The sequence below is a fragment of the Salvelinus alpinus genome, chromosome 5, assembly GCF_045679555.1.
Source record: "Salvelinus alpinus chromosome 5, SLU_Salpinus.1, whole genome shotgun sequence".
Classification (NCBI taxonomy): Eukaryota; Metazoa; Chordata; class Actinopteri; order Salmoniformes; family Salmonidae; genus Salvelinus; species Salvelinus alpinus.
In genome coordinates this window covers 76,041,416-76,063,612 of record NC_092090.1, presented here as the reverse complement: position 1 = coordinate 76,063,612, position 22,197 = coordinate 76,041,416, and the positions used below count along the sequence as shown (strand labels likewise).

Genomic DNA, 22,197 nt, shown 5'->3' with positions numbered 1-22,197 from the left:
CATAAGTATTCAGAACCTTTGCTTTGAGACTTGAAATTGAGCTCAGGTGTGTCCTTTTTCCATTGACCATCCTTAATGTTTCTACAACTTGAATGGAGTCCACCTGTGGTAAATTCAATTGACTGGACCTGATTTGGAAAGGCATGTCAGGATTGTTGGCGAGGTAGAGAAAGAGAGCGGTTCCAGCTAAAGGTGGATTACGGACAGAGCTGGTGGAAGTCATGGACCCTGAGAGCACATTTGTTTGAAATTGAAAAGTGTCACGGTAGTGTTTGAAAAAGAATAACATCAAGCTGTAGCAGCTGCATTATTAGTGGGATGCACTGTTGAGCTCTACATCCTGAGGGGTTTGTGCTGCTTGTATAGATTATGACAGCTGGTTAAATGGTGTCCTTTGAGAAAGGAAGAACAAGATGTATGTTAGAAGGTCAGTATTATCATAAGGAGACGTATACGAGGAGTAATGGAGGGGAAAAAGAGGCAGAGGGAGGAAGATGGTGAGCGTCGGTTAAAAGTGGCAGGAAAAGGGGAGATGGCTTGTTGAAGAATGGTAGAAAATGAGTGAGCTGAAGACAGGAGGAGAAATGGAAGTGAATGCGGGTGAAGTATCAGAGGTGGTAGGTGTGGTGAAGTTCTCGGAGCCCGAGGCTTGCACCGAGGTTCAGGATAAAGCTGAGTCTGACAGGAGTGACGTTTTTGGAAAAAGTGGGCCCTTGCCTTTTGGCTGATTCATTTGTGGTTTCAGGGTGGGTGAAAACAGAGTTGGGTGCTGTGGAATTGGTGAGGGTAAACAGAAGTGGTCTTGTGATAATTGTTTGTGTTTCTGCTGGTCAGAGGGAGAAGGCACTCGAGTTAAACGAATGGGGGCAAGAAATGTGGTTTTGTTTCGCGTTCAAGAAAAGGGCGCCATTGAATGGAGTGATTACAAGGGTAGCAGAACATTTAAAAGTTGACCAACTGAAGGGGAAGATTCCCAGTGTTTGTGATGCTTGTCGTTTGGTGCGACTCAGACGTGTTGGTGAAAGTCGTTGTCTGTTCTTTTGAGTTTTGATGAGTCTTTGCCTGACAAAGTGATGTTAGGATATAAGTTATCCTCTATGAGCTTTTGTACCGACTACATTACGTTGTTACCGTTGTCAAGCTTATGGGCATGTGGCAGAAGTCTGTAGGAGGTAGGTTCCTAGGTGTGAGAAGTGTGCAGAAGGGCATGAGACAAAGGAATGTGTAGCATTGGGGAACGTCGTGGTATGTGTTAATTGTAGGGGTGCCCATGGGGCTGGGGATCAGAAATGTCCCGTGCGAGAGAGGCATGTTGAGGTTTCCAGTGTTAGAGTAGTGCAGAAGTTGTCATATGCTGAGACAGTGAAGAAAGTAGGGGGGGAAATGGATCAAGGGGGAGGGATCCTGAGAGGAGTGGTGTGAGTAGTAGATCTGTACCAGTACAGAGGGATAGGCCAAAAAGTGATATCTATTTCAGTAAGATTGGATTTTTAGCATTTATAGCAATGGTTATCAACTACTGCATGGATGGAACGTAAGTCGCAGAATATTGAGGTTGTGGTGGCAGCTGCAGAGAAGTATTTGGGTGTTCGTGACTTGACTTCAGAAGAGTTGTAGGGTGTGTTAAGTGGTGATGTACCATCATTTCAGGTTGTTGGTATGAGGTCAGACTAAATGATTAAATAGTGGAGTAGGGTGGTTTTATTTATTTTTTGTGAGTAGTTAGATGGTAGATTTATTTTAATTAAGCGAAGTACAAGGGAGGTGTACTCCAGTCTAGTAGGTGGCGGTAATGCAACATATTGGATGCCAACCGCCAATAAACCTCATCGAAGAAGTGCATGTCAGAGCAAAAAAAAAGCCATGAGGTAGAAGGAATTGTCCCAATGAGCTCTTAGACAGGATTGTGTCGAGGCACCGACATGGAGAAGGGTACCAAACATTTCTGCAGCATTGAAGGTCCTAAGAACACAATCCTTCTTAAATGGAAGAAGTTTGGAACCACCAAGACTCTTCCTAGAGCTGGCTGCCAAGCTGAGCAATCGGGGGATAAGGGCCTTGGTCAGGGAGGTGACCAAGAACCCAATGGTCACTCTGACAGAGCTCCAGAGTTCCTCTGGAGATGGGAGAACCTTCCGGAAGGACAACCATCTCTGCAGCATTCCACCAAATCAGGCCTTTATGGTAGAGTGGCCAGATGGAAGCCACTCCTCAGTAAACTGCATGACAGCCCGCTTCGTGTTTGCCACTTGGCACCTAAAGACTCTCAGACCATGAGTAACAAGATCCTCTGGTCTGATGTAACCAAGTTTGAACTCTTTGGCCTGAATGCCAAACGTTACGTCTGGAGGCAACCTGGCACCATCCCTACGATGAAGCATGGTGGTGGCAGCGTCATGCTGTGGGGATGTTTTTCAGTGATAGGGACTGGGAAACTAGTCAGAATCGAGGGAAAGATGACCAGAGCAAAGTACAGAGATCCTTGATGAAAACCTGCTTCAGAGTGCTCAGGACCTCCGACTGGGGCGAAGGTTCACCTTCCAACAGGACAACAACCCTAAGCACACAGCCAAGACCATTCAGGAGTGGCTTCGGGACAAGTCTCTGAATGTCCTTGAGTGGGCCAGCCAGAGCCTGGACTTGAACGCAATCGAACATCTCTGGAGAGACCTGAAAATAGCTGTGCAGCGACACTCTCCATCCAACCTGACAGCGCTTGAGAGGATCTGCAGAGAAGAATGGGAGAAACTCCCCAAATACAGGTGTGCCAAGGTTGTAGCGTCATACCCGAGAAGACTAGAGGCTTATATCCCTGCAAAAGATGCTTTAACAAAGTCCAGAGTAAAGAGCCTGAATACTTATGTAAATCTGATATATATATTTTTTTTTATATAAATGTGCAAAAAAAATCTAAGCCTGTATTTTCTTTGTCATTATGTCAAGAAAGTACACTTTATGACATTGTCAATAAGCATTATGAACATCATAAGCCAGATTGGCCTATCACGTACATTCCCTTATGTCAGTCATCAGTCAAAAAGAGGGTGTCTTGTCCTGCTCCTTTATCCACCCCAAGCAACAGCATTGGGGTAGGTGCATGTCTGTCATTTGTTGTGCGCAATTACAATGATTTAATATGGTCAATTTCAGAATTTTATAACATAAACATACTGTTGACAAGTAGGCTATACTGTAATTGAATGTTTGGCCTTGTGTGGTAGGTATTGGGGTTTTGACTCTATGTAGGTGTCATTACCAGCCATAAAATAATGCAATTTGTCACAACAGGTCTAAATAGATGTGCCATGACAGTATTAAGACCATGTTATGTCAGCTGTTATGACACTGGGTGTCAAGTGTTACCCAGTTTTCTTTGTTTCCTTGTTTTCAGTGTAGTTGCACATTTTTCTTCATTTGTGGCAACTTTGAGTTTGGTGACTGCCACAGTTAATTTGCTAAATTACCCAAATCAGATTTGCTTTAAGAATGACACTGTCTGACTACTTAGAGCAAGGATAGGCAACTTTGTTGGGGGTGGGGGCCACCAATCTAAACTTATGAGGGGCAGCAAGAAAACTGATGCACAACTAAATTTCGAAATTGCACCTTGTGTATTTTCCCTCGCAACAGTAAGCAGAGACACCGCCTGAGTCCCCCTCCAAAAAGGATCAGAGGACCTTCAAAAGGGGGGCCGCATGCTGCCAGTTTCCCAACCCTGAGCAAGCATGCTATACCAGTGAAAGCCGCCAGGGAGTGCCAATGATTTAAAAACATTCGCACCGCACCTTTTACTAGCTACGTCACATCTGCCTGACTTGCGCACTGAATACTAGCTAGTTAGGGTGCTGTTAGCGCATCCTCCCAATAGTATTAGTAACAATATTCAGCAGCAAACGAGCTAATGTAAATGTTATGCAACGAAGTCGTTCGAAACGCAACGGTAAGTACATTTTAAGTTTAGTTTTAGATGGACCGTGGGCATAGCATACTCCTAGTACAGGGGCTAACGGTAGCCTAGCAATACCACGGCTATCGTCGTTGGTTAACCAGTGATCTGTTTGTTTCGCTAGCCAGAATCCAAACATTCGCCCGCTTAATAAGCTTGCTAGCTAACAGTTATATTGTTTACCCAATAGACTAGGAAACGCTACCTAGCCAGCTAACGTATTGTCTTGGCTAACTAAACCAGCTAGCAAGCTAACTAGTTAAAATCGGACCAGTATCATTACATTATTATGCAATGCAGTACGGTTACTACGTGGCAGTTGTGCCGGTGGATGCACTAGTGGCCAAATGTCACCATTGGTATTGACACGCGTTGGTATCGATGCCATCAGTAATAATTACTGCTTAGCTTGTAGCTAACGTGTTTATTTTATTTTATCAAGACAATGAGCAGATGGCGAAATGGTGAGGCTCTGAAGCCAACACCCCAGACTCGTGTCCACTTTGAATGATTTTCATCCAGTGAACTAGGACAGTCCACGTCATGGGAAGGTAGGCACGACCGACTGAGTAGAGGACTAAGGAAGTGTTTGGCAAAATGTGTCACATTTTGCTCTCCCCTTTAATTATTATTCCATGGTCGGCGTGCATGCCGCTATTGCATAGACTAGTCAAAGTGTATTTATCCATACATACTAAGGTCTCACTTGTCCTTACAGGATCAGCTTCTCGTGCCTCCCAGCCTCCTGGCACTTCAGCCTGTCACCCCTGGTTCTTCCTCGTCTACTGCTACCTTCATTCAGGCAGCTACTCTTATTTGGTCTGCTGGTGGGATTGCTAGGACTGCTTTACCTGGTGTTGGTAACAGGAAAGGGCAAGGACAGCTGGATCAGAAAGGACAACTACTTCCATAGGTGAGTCACTAGTAGCTGCACATTAGAAGATATCCTTACGTATTCCTGAAAAGACAAGGAAGAAAATGGTTAGCTGAATTTGGCTTAAAATTGTCATCTTTTCATTCACCTCTGATCACCAGACACTTGGCGAGAGTCACAGATGTGGAGGCCACCGACACCAGCAATCCCAACCTGAACTATGGTTTGGTGGTAGACTGCGGTAGCAGTGGCTCCAGGGTGTTTGTGTATTGTTGGCCCCAGCACAATGGTAATCCCCATGATCTGCTTGACATACGACAGATGAGAGACCAGCACAGGAAACCAGTGGTCATGAAGATCAAGCCAGGTGAGACATACCTGGTTGCTGATGACTGGTGTGCTGCTGGGAAGAGCCACCTGTATACATTTACACTCTGGTTTCATAATGTAAACTCAGCAAAAAAAGAAACGTTATCTCACTGTCAACTGCGTTTATTTTCAGCAAACTTAGGTGTAAATATTTGTATGAACATAACAAGATTCATCAACTGAGACATAAACTGAACAAGTTCCACAGACATGTGACTAACAGAAATGGAATAATGTGTCCCTGAACAAAGGGGGGGGGTCGGGGTCAAAATCAAAAGTAACACCAGCTGCATTAAGCACTGTAGTGCATCTCCTCCTCATGGACTGCACCATATTTGCCAGTTCTTGCTGTGAGATGTTACCCCACTCTTCCAACAAGGCACCTGCAAGTTCCTGGACATTTCTGGGGGGAATGGCCCTAGCCCTCACCCTCCGATCCAACAGGTCCTAGACGTGGTCAATGGGATTGAGATCCGGGCTCTTCGCTGGCCATGGCAGAACACTGACATTCCTGTCTTGCAGGATTTCACGCACAGAACGAGCAGTATGGCTGGTGGAATTGTCATGGAGGGTCATGTCAGGATGAGCCTGCAGGAAGGGTACCACATGAGGGAGGAGGATGTCTTCCCTGTAACGCACAGCGTTGAGATTGCCTGCAATGACAACAAGCTCAGTCCGATGATGCTGTGACACACCGCCCCAGACCATGTCGGACCCTCCTCCTCCAAATCGATCCCGTTCCAGAGTACAGGCCTCGGTGTAATGCTCATTCCTTTGACAATAAACGCGAATCCGACCATCACCCCTAGTGAGACAAAACCGTGACTTGTCAGTGAAGAGCACTTTCTGCCAGTCCTGTCTGGTCCAGCGACGGTGGGTTTGTGCCCATAGGTGACGTTGTTGCCGGTGATGTTTGGTGAGGACCTGCCTTACAACATGCACACAAGCCCTCAGTCCAGCCTCTCTCAGCCTATTGCGGACAGTCTGAGCACTGATTGAGGGATTGTGAGTTCCAGGGGCCTGTTGCACAAAACTAGGATAAGGGATTAAGCCAGGATATCTTGGTGATCCTGGCTCAATTGATCCGTAATCCGGTTGCACTAAAGATGGATAGGGGGCAGGAGGATATGTTATGGTATAAATTACCATGGAGATTTATTCTGTGGAGCTAGCCTGCTCCAGACCAGGCTAAATTCCAGGATCTATTTAATCTCATCCCTAATGTCAGTCAGCAGTCACCACAAATGGAAACCAATAGTTATTTCACTGCTCACTATACATTGTTATCACATATAACTAGACCCACTGTTATTATTTAAACGTTTGATCATTAATTTCAATGATTTTGGATAAAAAATGATTTTTAGATGATGTTGCTATCATTAGATAATTTACAGTTTCCCATAGACTATAAGGCTATATATAAAATGATAGAATATTAGGGCCACAGAGGGGAAAAAAACACAAGTCATAATATTGTAACCAGTTGTTTTAAAGGAGGACAGTTGTTAAAATGACAGATGTGGGGCATTTCGTGAAATTGTACTTCAGTATGGTTTCATAAACAAAGACATGCTGATGTGCCAGAATATTAAGTATCACATTGTCATAAGTATCAAAACTGTAAAAACAATATGTAGCTTTTCTGCAGAAAGAACCAGCCTCATAAATTTATGACTTTATCCTTTTTCTTCAGTGTGGCCCTAATACTCTGTCATATAAACAAATACACATTCCATATGAATATAAAAACACAATGTGTAACATTATGTTCCTTTATTGAATAAGGACAAAACAAAGCAGGTAAACCATCAGCTCCTTTCGAAACTGAAGTCACAGTGACTCTACAAGATGGAAAGCACAGAATCCAAGCATATTATACAAAATGATACATACACATTCAAAGGTCTGTATATAACACACCCTGCATGTCTGCACACTAAAATAAATGCAGGACAAATCCATACACATCAACTGAACAGACAAATGAATGGATGCAGTAGCCTCCCTGCAGCCTTGTATTACACACAGTATACCGCACAAACATCATAAGAGGCCAAATTCGTCAAAAAACGAACCCAAAAAAACCCAAATTCCTCTGCCACCGCAGGACATATTTAACCAAAATTTAAAGCACACATACTAACTAAAATAATTCAACACATATTGGTCCCTCAGCAGCCGACCACTGTCGTCATCAGGGAAGATTGCCGGATTGTCCCAGTCCATGGCTGGTGGCACTCTGGGGGCCCTCTCCTTCCTCAGGCAGGCCACATTGTGGAGGACAGCACAAGCCACAGTAATATCACATGCCCTAACAGGGCTGACCCTTAATTTGTGAAGGCAGTGAAAGCGTGCCTTCAGGAGGCCAAAGGTCATTTCAACTCTGGCCCTGGTCCTGGCATGGGCATGGTTGTAGGCCTGCTGTGCTTCCTGGGGGTCTGTGAAAGGTGTCAGGAGAAAAGGCTGGCAGCCATACCCCCTGTCTCCCAGCAACACACCAGAGAATTCACCTGTCAACACAAAATCTCATCATTACTACCTCATAAACACAGTGATATTCTTGACACAGCCATGATGGTTATAAATAGGGGTTGTGTGGCTTACCTTGTGATAGGCACTGATAGATTTCAGAGGCCCGAAAGATTCTGGAGTCATGGACTGAGCCAGGCCATTTTGCCACAACATTGCTGATCACACAGTCAGCATTGCAGACCATCTGAAATCATAAGATGAGGAATATTACACCAATCAATGCACATCACTGGCAATGCAGAGTGTTCGTCAATGGACAATATCAAAAAGTTATGTTCACCTGAACATTAATGCTGTGAAAGGATTTCCTATTCACAAAATCGGCCTCATGGGCACCTGAGGGGGCTTTTATCCTTATGTGTGTGCAGTCCACTGCACCAATGACATTGGGGAAACCTGTCACACAAAGTAATGAGTATCCTACTATGTGTTAACAGTTGTCCTGTAATTTGTAGATCCTCTTACCTGCAATCCTATAGAACTCCTCTTTGATGTCACAGAGTCTTCTGTGGCCAGGGAAGGAGATGAAGACATCTGCTAATGCTTTGATAGCCAGACACACACTCCTTATTGTGCGGCAAATTGTGGCCTTGTTCAGCATCCCCCACTGAGTACAGGAAGGCTCCACTAGCAAAAAAGCGCAAGGCCACACAAACCATTTGCTCCACACTCAGTGCATGGCTCCGTGCAGTGCGGTGCTTAATCCTGGGACCCAGTAGTCTGCATAGATACCTGATGCCATCTGCAGAAAACCTGTATCTTTCATATAGATGGTCATCAGGGAAGGCCAGTGGGTCCAACCGGTCCCTGAAGACCCTTTCTCGCCTGAAGGCTCTCCTCAGCACAAGTGCTTCTTCATCCACCACATCTCGCACGAATGGGCATGCCATTGTCAGAGCAGAAAGGAACACACAATTTTGGGCCTTCATATAGGCTAGTGGCCACACCTGGTGCTGGGGGGGTGGGCAAAAGAGGGCGATGCCTTATAACGATGACTTGGTTGTACTGATTGCTGGGAAAATAAAAAAAACCTTAGAAAGATGCCACCGTCCTGTGTGCTCACAATAAGAGCTCATATGTCATGGCTCACTTGACTTTACGAGAATATACCTAATTTTTATTTTGAGCTGTGTCATCTTCTTGGAGCTGGGGGAGGAAAGAAAAATAATGAATAATACATTTGTGTTACAGTTAGCATACAGTGTACATTGAAGGCATATCTCACCTCCCTCTCAAGTTTTTTTATTTCAAGGTCCAGTTTCCTAATTGTCCTCTTTTTTATTTCGGACTCCAGTGCAAGATTTCCCATCTTTTTCTTCTTGTACTGAATGTCTATGTCTGCCAGTTCTATTTGGCGCCGGAGGTGGTTGCCATACAACTTTCTGATAGCTTGTGAGCTCTGTGAACACAATACAATTAGCGCAGCTGGAATTTGGCAGGATGTGGTGTCCTTTTATTAATACGCACTATGTTGCCAGGCTGGTTTTCCCACTGTATAGCATCTGGGTCCTGTAAAAGAAATTAGATTTTTTGATTTTGATGAGGACTCCTCACCATTGTAGAGTAAATAGTACTTTCACAGTCTTAACATGATACCTCATGCCTTCTGGAATCCAGAGAGATGGTCTCCTCCTCATCATCGTCTCCATCATGTGCTGTTGCTGCTGCACTGGGGCCTTCACCCTATCACATTTAATCGGATTCATATTGAAGCTAGTAGACAAGACATGCCAGGCCTACAGTATGCCTTTGATGGAGTACTCACTGGATCAGCATCGTCTGGTGCTTGTGCTGGTGGCTCTAACAGGAACACAGTGCTGCCAGACACTGCAAGGCAATAGGTAAACCAAAGTCAGACAGTCCAAATTGATTCAATATGAATGTGGTTGTATCCCATGTAGAGATGGAAGGACATACCTTGAATGAAGCGGGTGGCATCTTGGGAGGAACCTATGCTCGTCTCTTTCCCCCCAGGGATCCCCTCTAAGACGGGCCTGCCTTTATTTAGCTCCAAGGCCATGTCCTCTGCTGGGGTAAGGTCAGCCTTTGGTGACCCACCACCCGTGCCTTGTCTGTGGGTATTCTTTTTCACTGCTAAAACAGTACAGCCAATGTGTGAGCAGGCACCTTCTGGGTACAATATATGCTTGTGCTTTGTTAAATATTAGTCAGGGACCATACCATTCTGCAGAATGTTCTTGTATTTGATTTTGACCTGCTGCCATGTCCGTTTTGGCCCGTTCATGTTTAATCTACACACACACACACACACACACACACATTTAATGGAGTCACACTGCAAAAAATTACTTGGTATTTTTGTCTTGTTTTCAGTAAAAATATCAAAAAATTTATCATAGCTTTATACAGTGTGATGGAGTTACTTTACACAATTTCACTCATATCTGCAGTGCATTTCAATTAAAAATTTAACCGTTTCATAATTACAGTACAACTGCATTTTTGGAGATGTGAATTAAATATTTGAATTGTAATTGTGATGTTTCAGCGGAGCGGTGAGTGTGTAATTGTGCACTACTTACGCATTCAGGCGGTCTGCAATACTTTGCCACGCTTTTTCTCTTTGCTTTATCACTGTGGCGGTGTTGCCTTTCTTCTTAATTATATCTTTTACCTCCTCGTATGCCTCCATGAGGATTTGTGCTTCCGACGGGGAAAAGTACGCGGCTCTAGTTGCCATGGTAAATCAGTTAATCTGTGATCTGTGGCGGGGTCTATTTGAGTGAGCCGTGAGCGCGCACCTATCCAGGATTGGTTTCACCTGGCTTAATGAATCCGTGTCTGCTCATCCTGGCTTGGTCTTTGTGCAACCAATTAAGCCTGGACGCACATGTTTTGGCTTCATTGAGCTCAGCTGAGTCATTTATCCCGGATGTCTTAATTCTACTTTTGTGCAACAGGCCCCAGGTCTAACTCGGGCTGTTGTTGTTGCCATCCTGTACCTGTCCCGTAGGTGTGATGTTCGGATGTACCGATCCTGAGCAGGTGTTACACATGGTCTGCCACTGCGAGGACGATCAGCTGTCCGTCCTGTCTCCCTGTAGTGCTGTCTTAGGCGCCTCACAGTACAGACATTGCAATTTATTGCCCTGGCCACATCTGCAGTCCTTATGCCTCCTTGCAGCATGCCTAAGGCACGTTCACGCAGATGAGCAGGGACCCTGGGCATCTTTCTTTTGCTGTTTTTCAGAGTCAGTAGAAAGGCCTCTTTAGTGTCCTAAGTTTTTATAACTGTGACCTTAATTGCCTAATGTCTGTATGCTGTTAGCGCAGAAATCCTGTTAAAACACTAAGTGGTTAACGGGATCAAATTCGACAACATCCGGTGAAATCGGAGCGCGCCAAATACAATATCGTAATATTAAACATTCATGAAAATACAAGTGTTGTACATCGTTTAAAAGCTTAACTGCTTGTTAATCCAGCCGCTTTGTCAGATTTCAAGAAGGCTTTACGACGAAAGCATACCATGCGAGTATGAGGACAGTGCCCCGCTTACAAAAGCATTAAACATTTTCCAAACAAGCAGAGGTGTCACGAAAGTCAGAAATAGCGACAAAATAAATCACTTACCTTTGAATATCTTCCTCTGTTTGCAATCCCAAGGGTCCCAGCTACACATCAAATGGTCGTTTTGTTCGATAAAGTCCTTTATATCCCAAAGTCAGTTTAGTTGGCACGCTTGATTCAGTAATCCACCTGTTTCCCTCGTTCAAAATGCATACAAATGAATCCCAAAAGTTACTAATAAACTTTTTCTAATCCATCCACGGGTACCCTAATATATAAATAAACGGTAAAATTTAAGATGGAGAATAGTATGTTCATTACCGGAGATAAATAATGAAGTGCACGCCCTTATCCACGCACGCTACAATACTACAGTCAAAATGGGAGCCACCTAGAAAAACTACAAATTCTAGCTCATTTATAAAAAATATTTTAAAAAGCCTGAAACTCTTTATAAAGACTTGACATCTAGTGGAAGCCCTAGGAACTGCATTCTGGGAGGTATTCCTTTGATTTTCCAATAAACAAGGATTTGGATGGGCAGACCCCCCCCCAAAAATCAGGATGGATTCTCATTTTTTTTTTGTTTTTTGTAGAATTTTACCTCCTTTTCTCCCCAATTTCGTGGTATCCAATTGTTAGTAGTTACTAACTTGTCTCATCGCTACAACTCCCGTACGGGCTCAGGAGAGACGAAGGTCGAAAGCCATGCGTCCTCCGAAACACAACCCAACCAAGCCGCACTGCTTCTTAACACAGCGCGCATCCAACCCGGAAGCCAGCCGCACCAATGTGTCGAAGGAAACACCGTGCACCTGGCGACCTGGTTGGCCCGGGCCGCCACAGGAGTCGCTAGTGCGCGATGAGACAAGGATATCCCTACTGGCTAAACCCTCCCTAACCCGGACGACGCTAGGACAATTGTGCGTCGCCCCACGGACCTCCCGGTCGTGGCCGGCTGCGACAGAGCCTGGGCGTGAACCCAGAGTGTCTGGTGGCACAGCTAGCACTGCTATGCAGTGCCCTAGACCACTGCGCCACCCGGGAGGCCCTCAGGATGGATTCTCCTCTGATTTTTGCCTGCCATATTAGTTCTGTTATACTCAGACATTATTTGAACAGTTTTAGTAATTTCAGATTGTTTTCTATCCAATACTACCAATTATATGCATATCCTAGCTTCTGGGCCTGAGTAACAGGCAGTTTACTTTGGTCACGTCAGTCATCCGAATTACCGAATACCCCCACCGGCCTTCAAGAAGTTAACCGTTCCACAGGTGCATGTTCCTTAATTGTTTATGGTTCATTGAACAAGCATGGGAAACAGTGTTTATACCCTGTACAATGATGATCTGTGAAGTTATTTGCATTTTTACAAATTATCTTTGAAAGACAGGGTCCTGAAAAAGGACGTTTCTTTTTTTGCCGAGTTTAGAAGACATTGGCTTAGTTTAAAGCTCTTATCCATTCCACCCAATAAAGACGGATCCATGGTCTTAATATTTTTTTGTAGGCATCTCAGAGCTTGCAAAAACACCAGAGAAGGCCAGTGATTACATCCACCCCCTGCTGAGCTTTGCTGCCCAGCACATCCCCAAACACAAGCACCAGGAGACCCCTCTGTACATCCTGTGCACGGCTGGAATGAGGGTGCTGTCTGACAGGTACACCCCAACTGAGTATTTCTCATCTTGAGATGGAAACTTGCAAGTGTTTATTTTTTATTACCGATGTGACCTCCCATGTTAACATTGGCTTATTTACTATTTTTCAGTCAACAGGAAGCACTTCTGGAGGATCTACGGACTGATATCCCTGTACATTTCAACTTCCTCTTTTCTGATTCCCATGTGGAGGTCATTTCTGGCAAGCAGGAAGGTGAGCTAACCTGTTTAGAGTAGCAGGCAAGCTAAACACTGGCCATTCAACACTGAGATGTCACCATCTGTGTTGAAAATGTCTAACACAACAGTGGAAATGCTGGAATATATAAATTGTCCTTGTTTTTGGACAGGTGTGTATGCATGGATTGGAATCAACTTTGTCCTTGGAAGGTTTAATCATGTGGCTAGTGGTAAGTATCTAAATACATTTCCTTAAGAGATCTGCATATCTTCACACGGAATACTTTAACTCCCTTATTTTACTTACCTCTGACACCACTTTATTTGTTTTCCATTCTTTTCTTCAATGGGACCCGTGGCTCCTTCCCCTATCCTTCCTATAGAGAGGGATGCAGTAGTAGAGGTGCAGGTACCTGGAGGTGACCAGCAGGAGGTGCTGGTGAGGAAAAGGACTGCTGGTGTTCTGGACATGGGGGGTGTCTCCACACAGATAGCATATGAAGTGCCCAAAACTGTAAGCTTTGCTTCTCCACAACAGGTTATTATCAACAACAATTTCCCTTTTTTGTGCTCTTTTAATTTGTCACTCACTCATTTTCTCTTCCCACCACTCATTCCCTGGTTAAACCTGTAAACATCATGTTTGTCCTCTGGAGATGAAGTCCTCTCCATTCAGAGTGGACTATTGGAGGTCTGCTCTAAAGATAAGCCTGCAGCATTGCTTCATAGCAGAATGTGTTAGTTCAAACTCTAAAGGTAGACTCTGCAATTTGATGTAGAGGCATACAATAAACCGCATAGTGGGTTAATTTCTGCAATAGCTAAGAGCGTTAAAGTGCAAGAATCAACTTCTTCGCTGTTTTTGATCCTCTGGCTACCATGCTGTAACAGCATGAAGCGAACCCATGCGCAGATATTGTCTGTAGCTAGCTTTCCATCCAATTGGCAACAGATTTTCATGGAAATATTCTAAAATCGCATTTTCCCACCAGATTCCATCAAATTGACTTGTTGTGGATAAATGGCTGTGTGATGACATAGTGCACATAAAACAAAAACAACACACTTTTGCGGTTAAATAAATACTAGTTAAATGGATTTCCATTGCATTTAACTCTACTAATGGTTTTCTCTCAAAAAATGTTGCATTATATAGCGTGTTTGCCCACAACAGCTCGCAGATACAGTGTGGGTAGGACCTACATTAGATTTATTATGAACATAATAGATCATATCACCTGAATAAGATCCTTAATATTTATTGGAAAGGGGCATCAAGCTCATCACCTTGCACTTTCACCACCCTGTGAAGTTTAATCTGTAGCCTAACAAACTGTATGGTTTCCCGACGAGTCGTAGGAGGACCACACATGTTATTGGGTGACTTTACTTCAATATGATGGTTATAATATCAATATTTGTGTGTAAGTGTTAACGCCGACATTTCTTGCATAATTTTTCCGACACAAACAGAAGATTTGTCAGTAAACTTTCCATACTTTCTTTTTTTTTATCCGACATGTACTGTACTTGCATAAAAAGGTTAAATGGAAACATGGTTACTGTGTGAGAGCAAAGTTTTGCATCTCGCTCATTTCAATATCTGCGGTGCTGCTCGTGGCAACGTCATTTTGCTGAGTCTACTTTTAAGATCACAGATAATGCTTAAGAGCCATCGTGCAAAACATCCATGACCAGATAATAATGCATTCATCTAAAGCAGTCCAAGTCCATCAGCTTTTCAGTCCTGCTCAATTATTTTTGCCAGTTCACAAAAATGTTTGGTTTATAATTTACTATGACAATTTGCATGTGCTCTTACTCTTGTAGTTTTTGCTTTCCAGTGAAAGTAATTCACCTGCAGTTTTTTCTAAATGCGGAACTTAATAGAACTGTCATCTTGATCAAAGTTTCTTTAAGTAAATGGTTGTTATACATGTAGTCTTTCTATTATCAATTAATATGTTGGATATTAGTGTAGACATAGTCCTAGAAAAAAGAGAATGTAATTTCCTGGCTGATATTGAATGTTTGATTTTTATAGGAGGAAGTGGCCAAGAACTTACTTGCGGAGTTCAACCTGGGTTGCGATGCCCACCGGACAGAGCATGTCTACCGGGTGTATGTGTCCACCTTCCTGGGCTTTGGAGGCAATGCTGCTCGACAAAGATATGAGGAGAGCATTGTCAGGAACACTCTCACTAAAAACACGTAAGAACCTTTAACACAAATGCTATGATAGCTAATGATACTGATAGTTTACTAGTTTGACATTGCTCAGTGCTGTCATTATGGAGAGCTCATTTTAGTTGGTTTGTCCAGGCTCCTGGGTCAGCATGTAGGTGAAACGGCAGAGTCCCCCCTGCTCGACCCGTGTCTACCTACAGACCTGCAGGACGAGGTGGGGCCAGCCACACAGAAACTCCACCTGCGTGGCACAGGGGATTTTGATCACTGCAGACAGCTGCTTCAGCCCTTCCTTAACCGCACCAACGAGACTCACTCCTCCCTCAATGGCATCTACCAGCCTCCCATCGACTACCCCAACAGCCAGTTCTATGGGTTCTCTGAGTTCTACTACTGCACAGAGGATGTGTTGCGCATGGGCGGTGATTTTAACTCCTCAAAGTATTCTGTTGCTGCCAAGGTGAGGCCTTACCGCAGCACTTCTTCATTGTAGATGGCACTCCTAACTGCATGGAAATGCATGTATTTCACCATAGCTTAGGCTAATTGCAGTAAGATGGTGGCTGTGTTTACAATCTACTTTGTGCTTCATCTCCAGGGTTACTGCGCCACCCAGTGGAGATCTCTGAAAGAGCGATTTGACTCAGGCTTATATGCATCTCACGCTGATGTTCACAGGCTCAAGTAAGTCCCAGCTCTGGCTCTTTAGTAAGACTTGAGTCCAGTAATAGTAAAGAGTTGTCATGTAAACATTTGTCTTGTGTGCAGGTACCAGTGTTTTAAATCAGCCTGGATGTATGAGGTATTCCACTCAGGCTTCTCCTTCCCTATAGACTACAAAAACCTGAGGACTGCCCTCTTAGTTTATGATAAAGAGGTGCAATGGACTCTTGGAGCCATCCTTTACAGAACTCGCTTTCTACCTTTAAGGTAAGAGAACACTTGCTGTGTCACACTTCATCATGCTTTAACACTGTGATAAGCCAATATATTTTTGCTGATTAGGATATGGAGAAAACCACACTATTTTACATTCCTTTCCAAGGGATATTCAGCAGGAGACCCTCAAAGGAGTCCACGCCCACTGGCGTCACAGCTTCTCCTTTGTCAACAACCACTACTTGTTTCTGGCCTGCTTCCTGGTTGTCTTCCTCTCCATCCTGCTCTACTTGCTGCGACTCCGACGTATCCACAGCTGTACCACGCAGCGCTGCACCCCCTCTACTGTTGAGTGGTTAGAGGAGGGTCTGGGATCCCCCTCACTGCCTATCACCCTCTAGACTTCAACTTTCACGCCAAAACCAGCTCATTTCCCTAGCTGGAGTCCCTATGCCTGCACTTTTATGTTCAGGCCTTCATTTGTTAGCTGGTCATGACGAAAAACTCTAAAACTGAGTTTGATTTTGAATGAGTCCAATGAACAGAGAAACAGCACTGGGAAGGGACTCTGGTATGGGAGATCTTGCATGTTGAGTTTGCATACTTGAGTTAGCCATGATTGTCATATTTTTAATGATGTCAATCTGCCTTTTTTTATGTTGCTGGAAATATGAACTAGGTACTAAGTGTAACTATCCTTGCCTGAGGTTTGAGAGCTCCCCATGCATACTTTATCCAGTCACACAGGTTTCGTTAAAGCTTCCTGTAAGGTTCGAATGGCAGCTGCCTCATAACGTCCCCTAATTAGTCAATCAAAAACACATTTTTAAAGAAAGTCCCTAAATTACTGTCTTTTCCAATTAGTGCACAGCATTGAATCAATGTGAATAGACAAGAGCAGGTTCGAGGATGATAGTGAAACCGTTACTGTTTAGAGTACATACTGTATTAGCTCATATGTATAGATTCTCTGTACTTGAGTGGAGTTTCACTTCCTTTCCTGTCACATTATCCTGATGCAATTTAATTTGTTTGTGTACTAGCAGCTCTGTTTGGGTGCATGATTAGTGAATGCTTATTTATTGTGTGGAGGAATGGTGTATGCCTCTGCTTACCCTCTGTGTACTCCTCAGTGTAGACAGACACCTGTCATACTTATTTTGATTGTCACCGCTTCTTTTTTTACTTTAGTTTCTTTGTATCCTTTGTTCTGCCTTCTATTGCAGAACACTCAGCATTTATCAAAGCTGCAATGGTGCAATATTTATTGTCTTATCACTGGAGAGACACTCCAGCCCACATCAGCTGAATCCACACAGGGCTCAGAGCTACAGTAGGGTAAAAATGTCTGCTGTCTTTTCAGCTCAATGGTGGCAAGTGATGGGATGCAGATCATTTAATTTGGAATCTCGACAAACACACTGGGCTTCGTTTTCAGAAGCTGTGATATCACTGCTGTAAAGGGGTTAGTTTATGAAAGCATATAGGCCATATTTATATTGAAGGGTGTACTTAGATCAATTCAGTTTGCACAGGATTTTTGTTTTGTTTTACAATACCATTGGTGTTGAATAATAAAGAGATTGTTTTGAGACTTATGGTTCAAAATATCAATGAAAGCTACAAAAATCATCAAATGCAATCTGTTGATTTTCACTTGTGTTCACGTGGAATATATTGGGTGGTCTTGAGGAGAGTTGGATGGAAATTGCTGGTGACGTAAGTATTGAGTAAATAAACACATGCATATTTACAGCAGCCATGGTCAGGGTTTACACGTCCCCAGTAGCACGGGAAGAAAAGGAGTGTACCACAAGGATATCAATCAAGACTACTAAGCTGCAGTCAGCCACTAATGACCAGGTCACCCAAGCCCATGTTGTTGTAGCCGGCCTGTCTCAGAGTCTGGGTGACCAGGTTTGAAACACTGCACTGGGGGTTTGTTTTCACTCTCCCTATCTGTGCTGTGTTACATTTCAGGTCTGCCAGCTGGTGATGGATGAGTCTGACGAGGACGTTTAGTTTAATACAGGTTGACCATTAAGATGGGGAATGTAAATACTGCATTGAACAGATTACATGCAATGCATTTTACAGATTGATCTATTTTCACTATGAATTGTCCTTATCTCTGTGGCCACTTGGCTATTGTCATTGTCCTGTAATTGTGAGAAATGCTTTGAGCTGAAACAACAGTATTTAACTGGTCAAATTGTTTAGCTTAGCTAGTGGTCATTAATTTAAAGTGCCAGAGACTAGCGACAGTAGCTGTCTGAGATGTCGGCACTTCGCATTTGTAAATTCAGTAAAGGTCTAACCTCACAAACCTCCTGCTGGCCTACACTATTCCTGTCACAGATAACCTTATCGCAATGTCCATATGGAATTATAGAAAGTACATACTGCATGCATAATTGCACATCACAGATGCTTTTTGATGCTCTGTCTGCACCCTAGGGCATTTTAAACCCCAGGAAACTGAGGTCTCAGCAGCCAATGGTTTTAATTCCAATAGGGGGCATTGTTACCCATGGTAGCATTTTACAGTTACCCTGTAAGTACAGTCTTATATAATTAAATGTATCAAACCAAGCAGAATGTTACAAATCAGAAATAGTCATGTAATAGCCACAGCATATGTGAGAGGGAATATAGTCCAATATTTGCTCTAATTTGTAAATTCCCTCTCAGATCATTGTTGAAAGTGTATACCAGCTGTAGTTGTCACCAGCAGCATTTGTGTACAAGTGGTGCAGGTGCTTCAAGAGGCTGCTCTCCATGTGCTGAGTCATCCTCTGTCTACACATGGGTCATACCACTTCAACTTCCTCCCTCCCCACTGAGTTGCACTGACGTTGGTTACGCGAGGAAGTTTGAAGGCGGGATGTTTGAGGAGCTTACGCTACAACTTGTGAGGTGATGGTAGGGCTGTGGGAGGGATCCCATCTGATCCTGCCTCTGCTGCACCTCATTCACTGTCTTAAACAGAGTAGGCCTTATAAACAAACCGAGAATTTATTTCCACAGCTTTACCACTTGGATTAGATTGGGATAAATTTGTTGTGGCAGAATATTACATTTTAATGTATATATGAGACGTAGACATACTGTTTAAAGTACACTACATGACCAAAAGTATGTGGACACCTGCTCGTTGAACATCTAATTTCAAAACCATGGGCATTAAAATGGAGTTGGTCCCCCATTTGCTGCAATAGCAGCCTCCACTCTTCTGGGGAGGCTTTGCACTAGATGTTGGAATATTGCTGGAGGGACTTGCTTCCATTCAGCCACAAGAGCATTAGTGATGTTGGGCAGTTAGACCTGGCTCACAGTCAGCGTTCCAATTCATCCCAAAGGTGTTTGATGGGGTTGAGGTCAGGGCTTTGTGCAGGCCAGTCAAGTTCTTCCACACCGATCTCGACAAACCTTTTCTGTATGGACCTTGCACGGGGGTATTGTCATGCTGAAACAGGAAAGGGCCTTCCACAAACTGTTGCCACAAAGTTGGAAGCACAGAATCGTCAAGAATGCCATTGTATGCTGTATAGTTAAAATTTCCCTTCACTGGAACTAAGGGGCCTAGGCTGAACCATGAGAAACATCCCCAGACCATTATTCCTCCTCCAGCAGAGTTTCCACTACTCCAGAGTCCAACGGCAGCAAACTTTATACCACTCCAGCCGACGCTTGGCATTGCACATGGTGATCTTAGGCTTATGTGCAGCTGCTCAGCCATGGAAACCCATTTCATGAAGCTCCCTTGTGCTGACGTTGCTTCCAGAGGCAGTTTGGAACTCGATAGTGAGTGTTGCAACCAAGGACATACAATTTTTATGATCTACGCGCATCGGCGATCCCGTTCTGTGAGCTTGTGTGGCCTACCACTTCGCAATGAGCCGTTGTTGCTCCTGGATGTTTCCAATTCAGAATAAAAGCAATTACAGTTGACCGGGGCAGCTCTAGCAGGGCAGAAATTTGACAAACTGACTTGTTGGAAAAGTGGCATCCTATGACAGTTCCACGTTGAAAGTCACTGAACTCTTCAGTAATGCCATTATACCGCCAATGTTTGTCTATGGAGATTGCATGGTGGTGTGCTCGATTTTATACACATCAGCAACGGGTGTGGTTGAAATAGCCAAATCCACTAATTTGAAGGGGTGACCACATGCCTTTGGTGATGTAGTGTATACTGTATCTGGACAGGTGTCTAGACTAGGGAGAACAATCTTGATAACAATTTAAGTAGCCTCATCTTAAATGTTTTATGATTGATAATGAGTAGATGATCATTCTGTCTTTGCGACACTAGACAGGTTTCCATCCAACTTTTTTATGCAGTAGAGTAGGCTAAATGTTGGACAAAACATTTCAAGACAGTTGAAATGTCGACAAAACTAAATATGCTAGACAAATTGGTGTCATTTGGGTTGGTAAAATTAATTATGCGGGAAATGGCGGTGGAAACGCCTTTATGCGAAAGAATTGACATAATAACCATCATATCAAAGTCAATTTGGAGTCACGCGATTATGTGTTGTGTGGTACTCCCACTTCGATTTGGGAAAGCATGCAGTTTATTAGGCTAGATTAAATAAATTATGATCAACTTCACAGGGTGGCGAAAGTGCACGGTCATGAGCTTGACGATCCTTTCCAATAAATACCGAGGATCTTATTCTGGTGACATGATGATAAATGCTTGGCTGCCGTTTGACAAATAAAAATATTCTTGCTCTTTTGTCCATAATAATCGCATCATGCAGTAGGCTATACCCGCACTGAGTGGTCACATTCGCTGTATAACCCCCACAAAAATTGTGATAAAACGATCAGTAGAGTTGAAAATGCGATGGAAACCCATTTAAATTGGATTTTGTATTAGGTACATGGAAATTTAACCGCAACAGCTAGTTTTATGTGCACTACTCAACACGCACAGCCTTTCATAAAGTAAAATTGATGGAAACATCTCTGGTGGAAAAATGCTTTTAGAATATTCACATGAAAATCTGTCGGCAATTGGATGGAAACCTATTTTATGTGACGTTCTTTTAAACTACTTATGTAGATCAACATTTGGTCCTGTTCAGTGGCAGAACTAAAGTTTTATACATGGGGTGGCCAGGGGGTGACCAAGGCTACTTCAGGGGGTCCATAGACCATGACAGAAAATGTGTGTGTAACCCTAACCTGGCATCTAAGGAGCATGAATGAATCCTATGATTACTGATTAGAGGTAGAAGTGATAATTCACTTAACCCGGAGTTTTTCAATGTGACAGATAGTGTGGTCCAAAAGGGTTACTTCTCTAGAATTCTTTAACATACTATGAATAGTCAGTGTCTCTACCTGCAGCTCAATTTCTTTCTCTCACACACAGGAGAGACTTGGGTCACTCTGTTTTCATGAATATATAATCTGGGTCTATAAGTGTTGAACATCCAAAATATTTTCAGAAAATAAAGCTCAAGCACCAAGGAGATAAGCTAGCATTTGTGTGTTACATAAATTGCATTGTTTATTTACAAAAAGGTAAACTTACTGCAATTTGACATACCAGATATCAAGCAGAAATGGACTTTAAAAATAATTTTGGTGCCCAGCAATATTACAAACTTACAGTATTATATTTATGCTCATATACAGTGGGGAGAACAAGTATTTGATACACTGCCGATTTTGAAGGTTTTCCTACTTCCAAAGCATGTAGACGTCTGTAATTTTTATCATAGGTACACTTCAACTGTGAGAGACGGAATCTAAAACAAAAATCCAGAAAATCACATTGTATGATTTTTAAGTAATTAAATTGCATTTTATTGCGTGACATAAGTATTTGATCACCTACCAACCAGTAAGAATTCTGTCTCTCACAGACCTGGTAGTTTTTCTTTAAGAAGCCCTCCTGTTCTCCACTCATTACCTGTATTAACTGCACCTGTTTGAACTTGTTACCTGTATAAAAGACACCTGTACACACACTCAATCAAACAGACTCCAACCTCTCCACAATGGCCAAGACCAGA

The 22,197-nt window shown here is 43.3% G+C and overlaps 2 protein-coding genes across 5 annotated transcripts; one reads left to right on the top strand and one right to left on the bottom strand.

The window, feature by feature from the left end:
• Positions 1 to 3,790: 3,790 nt before the first annotated feature.
• LOC139576815 (ectonucleoside triphosphate diphosphohydrolase 4-like) lies at positions 3,791 to 17,759 on the top strand. Of its 2 annotated transcripts, none has more exons than XM_071403319.1 (13): positions 3,791 to 3,940; positions 4,389 to 4,497; positions 4,665 to 4,859; positions 4,982 to 5,187; positions 12,769 to 12,919; positions 13,030 to 13,133; positions 13,270 to 13,329; positions 13,483 to 13,613; positions 15,144 to 15,310; positions 15,422 to 15,746; positions 15,885 to 15,970; positions 16,055 to 16,216; positions 16,332 to 17,759. In XM_071403319.1, exons 2-13 carry the CDS (start codon positions 4,490 to 4,492, stop codon positions 16,564 to 16,566), a joined length of 1,830 nt encoding a protein of 609 aa, XP_071259420.1. In that variant the 5' UTR covers positions 3,791 to 3,940; positions 4,389 to 4,489; the 3' UTR covers positions 16,567 to 17,759. The 2 variants fall into 2 exon arrangements, with proteins under 2 accessions (XP_071259420.1, XP_071259419.1); XM_071403318.1 differs by having other exon boundaries at positions 13,483 to 13,637.
• LOC139576817 (myb/SANT-like DNA-binding domain-containing protein 4) lies at positions 6,930 to 10,651 on the bottom strand. Of its 3 annotated transcripts, XM_071403322.1 has the most exons (12): positions 10,268 to 10,651; positions 9,906 to 9,976; positions 9,642 to 9,818; positions 9,490 to 9,551; positions 9,321 to 9,407; positions 9,192 to 9,233; positions 8,950 to 9,123; positions 8,835 to 8,870; positions 8,190 to 8,736; positions 8,005 to 8,120; positions 7,797 to 7,908; positions 6,930 to 7,702 (listed from the first exon to the last, which is right to left on the bottom strand). In XM_071403322.1, the coding sequence occupies exons 1-8, from the start codon at positions 10,423 to 10,425 to the stop codon at positions 8,835 to 8,837; spliced, it is 807 nt and encodes a 268-aa protein (XP_071259423.1). In that variant the 5' UTR covers positions 10,426 to 10,651; the 3' UTR covers positions 6,930 to 7,702; positions 7,797 to 7,908; positions 8,005 to 8,120; positions 8,190 to 8,736. The 3 variants fall into 3 exon arrangements, with proteins under 3 accessions (XP_071259423.1, XP_071259422.1, XP_071259421.1); XM_071403321.1 differs by having other exon boundaries at positions 8,005 to 8,736; XM_071403320.1 differs by lacking the exon at positions 8,005 to 8,120.
• Positions 17,760 to 22,197: the final 4,438 nt, after the last annotated feature.

Bases quoted from the DNA above. Each gene is read 5' to 3' on its own strand.
- LOC139576815 (XM_071403318.1), top strand. The intron at 15,311-15,421 runs GTAAGAACCTTT...TGGTTTGTCCAG, and splicing joins AACACTCTCACTAAAAACAC to GCTCCTGGGTCAGCATGTAG. The intron at 15,971-16,054 runs GTAAGTCCCAGC...TCTTGTGTGCAG, and splicing joins GCTGATGTTCACAGGCTCAA to GTACCAGTGTTTTAAATCAG.
- LOC139576817 (XM_071403321.1), bottom strand. From the start codon at position 10,425: ATGGCAACTAGAGCCGCGTACTTTTCCCCGTCGGAAGCACAAATCCTC. The intron at 9,819-9,905 runs GTATGGTCCCTG...GTACTGTTTTAG, and splicing joins CAAGAACATTCTGCAGAATG to CAGTGAAAAAGAATACCCAC. The intron at 9,124-9,191 runs GTGCGTATTAAT...TTGTGTTCACAG, and splicing joins AAAACCAGCCTGGCAACATA to AGCTCACAAGCTATCAGAAA.